Source organism: Lipophrys pholis, assembly GCF_963383615.2.
Source record: "Lipophrys pholis genome assembly, chromosome: 22".
In the NCBI taxonomy this organism is placed as follows: domain Eukaryota; kingdom Metazoa; phylum Chordata; class Actinopteri; order Blenniiformes; family Blenniidae; genus Lipophrys; species Lipophrys pholis.
This window is the reverse complement of record NC_137644.1, coordinates 21119731-21127230: the sequence shown is the minus strand read 5'-3', so window position 1 is coordinate 21127230 and position 7500 is coordinate 21119731. Positions and strand designations below refer to the sequence as shown.

Sequence of the window (7500 nt, the reverse complement as noted above, 5' to 3'; positions counted from 1 at the left end):
CCCTGAGCCGGCACGGTACCGCTTTAGTCATCCACGGCTTACTTTGGTAAACCTCCATGTACCGGTCCACAGTGTGGATGTCCATACAGAACTTTATATAATCCAGTACTGCTGTGGTCTGCTGCTCCAGGTCCTGATAGCTCTGGAGGTGGAGGGAGCGCTTCTCCTGAGGGGGATGTATGCCAGTATTAAGAGCGAGGACATGTGGTCTGACGGGCCCAGATGTGGGGATGTCCTCGTCCTAAAGCCCTGCTTGATGTTAGAATAGAACCTGTCCAGTGTGTCCTCTCCCCTTGTAGCACATTTGACATGTTGAGCGTTGCTTTTAAATCAACGTGATTCAGATCCCTGCTACAGTGTGAATGTCTTCAGGATGCTTGTTCTGTTGACTGTAACAGTCCGAGGGACAGTTAGCATTAGCATCTGGGGGACTGTCCTCAGCTGTAATGAAGACGAAGGTGAACTCTGCATTTCACAGTCATGGACTCCAGGTTGGGGAACAGAGGCTGTTCCTAGTCTCAGAATCAGAGCTCCAGCGGTTGTTTACGGAGATACTCACTGTCCTCCACTGTCCTCCACCGTCCTCCACCGTCCTCCACTGTCTGATACTGTCCTCCACCGTCCTCCACTGTCTGATACTGTCCTCCACTGTCCTCCACTGTCCTCCACTGTCTGATACTGTCCTCCACTGTCCTCCACCGTCCTCCACCGTCCTCCACCGTCCTCCACTGTCCTCCACCGTCCTCCACTGTCCTCCACTGTCCTCTACTGTCCTCCACTGTCTGATACTGTCCTCCACTGTCCTCCACTGTCCTCCACTGTCTTTCAGCCACAACAGATTGATTCCTTCTTCACTTCTCCTGAAAACAGACAACAGACGTTTTCATTTGAAAACGTGGTCGTATAAAACGCTGCCTTAAAGGAAATAATTCAAAGAGCTACTTGTTATAAACTACCTGAATAACTACATTTGAATATAATTGAATGATTAAAAATGAATAAATGAATGAATAAATGAAATATAATTGGTTGTAAAAGACTCCACCTCCTGTACTTCTGTCCTGTCAACCCTTCAGCTCCTCTCATGTCTCCAACACAAGTTCTTTATTCTCTAACATTTGCCTTTAAATCATTTTTCTAACCTAATCGTCTGAAGTTTTATTCTGCAGTAAATGTTTGCAGTGGTATGGGGACACATGTCCAGCTTTCTTTCTACTCTGTAGTTATAGAATCCATGTCATGATTCACTAAATGTAGGGGAATAAAGAAGACATGAGCTATTTATGTGTCTTATTGATCAGCGATGGTTATCAGGCTTCATCTTGTCCATTAGTATCCTGTTCAGTCTGTCTCTCGGTCTTCTTCTTACTGTCGGTTCCTCAGACGGCGGCAGGCAGAGTTTCAGGAAGTAGTAGAGAAAACCTGGAAATGCTCCTGATGGAATCAGTCCAATCAGCTGTCTGGACGCAGTCCTTCACGTCTGAGACAGAAACTCATGCATGAGAGGAAAAAGTCAAAAAGTCTTTGAAGATGTAAAACATAAAAGTCCAGTGTGACTGTAAGTTAGAAAGCACATAGTGATCTGGGAGTGGCAGTTCTTCTCTTCAATTCGAGGTCTGTCATGTTATAAAAGAATAGTTCATTAAATGTGAACTTCTTCATGCTATTTTAATATTTTCTTCCCCTAAAAAAAGACAGAGACATAGAGGTCTAGTTATTTATATACTATGATGGAATTATTTACTGCTCCCACCCTCTTGAGAGGGAATTGTGCTGCATGTGGCTCCTGGAGTAAGTTGGACCCAGAAGATTCCGACGCCGTCCTCACAGATGAAGATGCTTCAGATCGCAAAATGTTTTCCCAACACATGAACCACCATCAAGGTGAAACCACAGGAAGTGAGAGAATGCCACAGAAAAACATTAAAATCAGAGAAGACATGAAGCAAAATGCAGTGGCAGCCCCCCCCCCCCCCCCCCCCCCCCCGAATCTGCTTGGTGATTAAAGCGTCGTCACCAACACAACACATCAGCAAAGGTCTTTTTAAATGGAAGGGAAGGACAGCTGCCAGTGTGGGTGTGTGTTGATGTGAGAGACTCTTTACTTTGAGGTCCAAAACCTACTTTAGGACTTGTTCTGATCTACATGGTGAAAAAGCAGGAACACCTTGGTTCAGGTGTGGAGATCCTGCTGGAGACTCAGGGGTTAAAGTGTTCCGACAGGGCAAAGCTCACTGACTGGTGGGACATGAAGACGAAGAATTTAAAACCTGCCGGACGGATCCATGTCACCCCTACAGTTGTGGTTTAGTGGTGGGAACAGGCCAATCGTATACCAAGTAGGTTACATACACGATAGAATGCAACCAATCAAATCAGTGCATTTCAAGCAGCAAACACTGCGGCTCCACAGCGCACCCTAGTGACAAAAGTCAGTCGCACATGACTTTTGGATAGAAACCAAGCTGGAGTCTGGGACTCAATGCTGGAAGCCATCCAGGGAAACGGCCAACACTGTGTGTGTGTGTGTGTGTGTGTGTGTGTGTGTGTGTGTGTGTGTGTGTGTGTGTGTGTGTGTGTGTGTGTGTGTGTGTGTGTGTGTGTGTGTGTGTGTGTGTGTGTGTGTGTGTGTGAGAGAATCAGCCGTTGTCATTAGTTGTCAAAGGAAACGGCTCCTGCTGCTGCTGCCGTCCCCACCAGAGGAAGACAGAAGTAAAGACTCAGCTTGAGGGGGACAGAAGTAAAGACTCAGCTTGAGGGGGACAGAAGTAAAGACTCTGCTTGAGGGGGACAGAAGTAAAGACTCTGCTTGAGGGGGACAGAAGTAAAGACTCTTCTTGAGGGGGACAGAAGAAAAGACTCTGCTTGAGGGGGACAGAAGTAAAGACTCTTCTTGAGGGGGACAGACGGAAAGACTCTGCTTGAGGGGGACAGAAGTAAAGACTCTTCTTGAGGGGGACAGAAGTAAAGACTCTTCTTGAGGGGGACAGAAGAAAAGACTCTTCTTGAGGGGGACAGAAGTAAAGACTCTTCTTGAGGGGGACAGACGGAAAGACTCTGCTTGAGGGGGACAGAAGTAAAGACTCTTCTTGAGGGGGACAGAAGTAAAGACTCTTCTTGAGGGGGACAGAAGAAAAGACTCTGCTTGAGGGGGACAGAAGTAAAGACTCTTCTTGAGGGGGACAGAAGAAAAGACTGCTTGAGGGGGACAGAAGTAAAGACTCTTCTTGAGGGGGACAGAAGAAAAGACTCTGCTTGAAGGGGACAGAAGTAAAGACTCTTCTTGAGGGGGACAGAAGAAAAGACTCTGCTTGAAGGGGACAGAGTAGCGCTGTCTCCACCTTCCATCTGCTAGTCGGTAACGGTTCTGGAGTTGATTGAGCAACAGGCCTTGTGGGAAATGGATTGTGGGAGGAAAGGAGAACGCCTGGAGGAAACCCACAATGCACAAGAAGAACATGAAGACTCCCCCCAGAACCCCCCCCCCCCCTCCCCCCCCTTCATTCCTGTTTAACACAGCCAAACTATTTCTGACCTCTGCTATGAAAGAGTAAATGTGGGTTTCTCTCATTGTCTCAATGGAAATCAGTGTTTCAGTGTTGAGAAGAGGATATTTAGGTCTGAGCACATGTGAATAGTTCTAAGCGCTGCTCTTCAATGCTCCCAGGCTGCTGAGCAGCAGGTCTGTCCGTCCTCCACGGTGCTCAGTGTTGTGTGGTCCACCTCAGTTTGGAGTAGAGGAAACAGACTCATTTCTACTCTTGTTCTCACAGAAAGAATCTGCAGCAAAGTGCTTTGGCCAGATGAGAGGTGGAAGAACCCAACTTTCACTACTGACATCCTCAACATGACATTCTTCTACATCTATACTGCCTCTAACATATTCAGTGGCCGTCCACACAAAGACAGACAATCACCTCATCATTTGGACGATGGGGGGACATCAGAATTCTGAGGATGCAGGAAAGAGATTAGCTGGATTCTTCCTCCACCTGAAGGGGCGACGCTGCATCCAGCTTCAGCTTCAGACCTCACTGGAAGAGCATGAGCACACAATTACAGAGCAATACAGACGCATGTATAATAAATGGACAGGAGCACCGGCGTGAACACACACACACACACACACACACACACACACACACACACACACACACACACACACACACACACACACACACACACACACACACACACACACACACACACACACACACACACACTTCAGGCTCAGGGTGACCCACATAGTGGCAGAGCGCCGTGAGTCAGGAGTGGTTTAGGAGCTCATTGGATGGACTGTGGGTGGAAGGTGGAGAAGAAGCACCAGAAGAAGCACCAGAAGAAGCACCAGAAGAAGCACCAGAAGAAGCACCAGAAGAAGCTGAGTGAGCCCAGCGAGAGCAAATCTGCTGCGTCTCGCTCTCAATAGAAGACGCTGGACGTTAGTGAACTCGTCTCCAGAACCTTCCTGCGTTACCGTTAGACAGGATGTGGATGTGAGCCGGACGTCCAACACAAGACCAGGACGGTCAAGTCAAGTCAGCTTTATCTATTTAGCACTTTAAAACAGCTGAAGCCATAGTGCTTCACATCAGATCCTAGTCATAATTACAATAGACCAGGACAATCAAGCACCAGAAGCAGAGACTCTGGAAATGACATCGATAAATGCAGTGGCAGTCGCACACAATGCAAAGATGCTAATGCACAGCTGTTATACAGACGTGAATCCATTAACAGACAAAGAAGCACATGTTTCTGGGATTGTGTGAAACAGTCAGTGGTGATAAGAGAAGTCAGCACCATTGTCTCACAACAAGAAGAGTCCTCGTTCCACCCTGCAGGTCCGTTCTGTGTGGAGTTCCCATGTTCTTCCTGTGCATGCATGAAAAGAGTCAAGTCAATATAACACGTCTCTACATTAAAGTAATTTCAAGGTTTAAGATTTCAGGTCTAGCTGCAGGTTGTTCCCGTTGGACAGCGAGCCTCTCAGGCCAGAACCACTGTGAGCGAGAATGAAGTGATGAATGTGACGAACAGAACCTTCTCAAATACTGAAAATGGGTCAATGGAAATGAGTTCATCTGCGATAAGGGATGTATACAGATGTTCAGGAGAAGAAGCTTCAGCTCTGGGCTTCCTTCAGTCACCTCCCTACTCACATCACTACCAAATACTCACCACTTCAGTAGCAGTACTTTCATTTTCACCACGTTTGTGTTCCCTTGTTGCCCTTCCAGCAGGATCCATACTTGTTCCGTCCCTCTGAAGTCCTTTCAACTTGACGAAAGTAAATCGAAACTAAGTTCAGCCTCCTTCAGGAGAGCAAATGAAGTGATTGATTTTAGTGTACATGAGTATCTCAATGTGAACTCGATGCAGAAATACCTCAATTGTGAGCGATGGATTGACAGTGACACGTGTTTCTCTCTCGTTCTTTTCCTTTCTTCTAGTTTATTGCCTTTGCTTCGTTGTTCTTCATCCTGGTCTCCATCACCACCTTTTGCCTGGAGACTCACGAGGCCTTCAACAAGATCATCAACAAGACCGAGTCCATCCGGAACAGCAGCGTTCCCGACTCGGGTCCGCAGTACGAGATTGAAACGGACCCTGCGCTCACGTACGTGGAGGGAGTTTGTGTCTTCTGGTTCACCATCGAGTTCCTGGTGCGTGTGACCTTCTGCCCAGTGAAGCTGGAGTTTATTAAGAGCGTTCTCAACATCATCGACTTCGTGGCTATCCTGCCGTTCTACTTGGAGGTCGGGCTGAGTGGCCTGTCGTCGAAGGCTGCCAAGGATGTGTTGGGTTTCCTCAGGGTGGTGCGTTTTGTTCGGATCCTACGCATCTTTAAGCTGACACGTCATTTTGTGGGGCTTCGGGTGTTGGGCCACACGTTACGGGCCAGCACCAATGAATTCCTGCTGCTAATCATCTTCCTGGCATTGGGGGTCTTAATCTTTGCCACCATGATATACTATGCCGAGCGGATAGGCGCCAAGCCCAACGACCCCACCGCCGCCGGCCACACCAAGTTCAAAAACATCCCCATCGGTTTCTGGTGGGCCGTGGTGACCATGACCACCCTAGGTTATGGAGACATGTACCCGGAGACGTGGTCAGGCATGGTGGTGGGCGCGCTGTGCGCCTTGGCCGGTGTGCTGACGATAGCCATGCCCGTGCCCGTCATTGTGAATAACTTTGGGATGTACTACTCCCTGGCCATGGCCAAGCAGAAGCTGCCAAAGAAGAGGAAGAAACACATCCCGCAGGCTGTGCAGGGGGGGTCCCCCTCTTACTGCAAAGCCGATCTCAACACCACCTGCAACAGCGCCCAGGGTGACCTGTGCCACGTCAAGGGCAGCAGAGTGCTGGAACGCAAACGTTCAGGTGAGTGCACACGTCAAACCAAGTGATGGCCAGCTAAAGTCTTTTCAACAACATCCCTAAAACAAATATTCATAAGTCTTGAACTTTTCATGCAGTGAATCATTTCTGGAGAAGTTGAAGAGGTATGAATATTTTAACCAGAGAAAGTCCCGGGGAGCTGCTATCAGCCTGAGAGAGGAGGCCACGTGACAGATTCTCCTCTGAGAGCTGGAGATGGTTCCACCCTCCTCAGCCACACCGGTTCCCTCACCGGAGACCGACTGCTCCGCCTCGAGCCTCCATCTGTGGTTTCCACAGTGATAATGAAGGAAATGCAAAAGAATCCAGCAAGTCTGAGCGAGCGGTAAAGAGCTGATAGGGAACCGGAGAGCGGCTGTCCAGGTCTCTGGAGCAGCAGCGATTGTTCATTTCCTGCTGAGGACGTAGGAGGCTCTTTCTCCCTCCAGGCTCATGTCAGTAATTTACTCTGACACGTCTGATATTGATGGAAATTAGTGTGGACCTCCGTGTTCCCACTTCCTTTCAATACCAGTGCAGAAGATCCTGAGGGCCGGAGCGCTCTGGCCTCCTGACACTCTATCTGTTTATTAGCTCTCTGAGCCTCATGGAATAATTCATGCACGAGCAGAGTCCATCTGCTTTACACGCTTGTATTATTTCCTCAGAGGTCATATGAAATACACAATCTGCAAGGTTTCTTCTCTCTAACTTTGCTGCATGATTAATATTTGAGAGTGGAAATGGAACCTTTCACATCAGAGCAAGAGCAGCTTGGGGTGTTTGTGGCAGTGGCGACTGCTGGTCCATTTCTCAGGTTGGCTCTTCAGTATTATTCAGTTTCATCCCAAATTACCTTCATTTAAATACGTGGCAGCAATCTGGCCTTTTTCAGATCATAAACAAATACAAGCAGAAGCTTCATCAGCCCCTTTGTTTTGGGGCTGGTTCAGTAGAAATGCCCGTCTGAGTTTGGTGAACGTGAAGGTGTATCAGCTTGTGTAAAGGCTGATGGGACCGTGTGCTCACACTTCTGTCTGCAGACTGCAGCGGCGGTAGCGAGCTCTCCATGTCCTCGGAGGATCGCCACCCCATGCGGAGGTCCAGCACCCGGGA

General features: G+C 48.4%; 1 protein-coding gene across 5 annotated transcripts in view; it reads left to right on the top strand.

The window, feature by feature from the left end:
* kcnc2 (potassium voltage-gated channel, Shaw-related subfamily, member 2) overlaps positions 1–7500 on the top strand; it is a gene marked incomplete at its 3' end in the record, with an annotated part of 72091 nt that overhangs the window by 59578 nt on the left and 5013 nt on the right. The window contains exons 2-3 of one of the 5 annotated variants that reach the window (XM_080491648.1): positions 5454–6387; positions 7428–7500. The exon at positions 7428–7500 is cut by the window's right edge and continues 86 nt beyond it. In XM_080491648.1, coding sequence (XP_080347774.1) covers positions 5454–6387; positions 7428–7500 — 1007 coding nt within the window. Of the gene's footprint in view, positions 1–5453; positions 6410–7403 lie in introns of all 5 variants that reach the window. The other 4 variants (XM_080491650.1, XM_080491647.1, XM_080491649.1 and 1 more) reach the window with 4 other exon arrangements.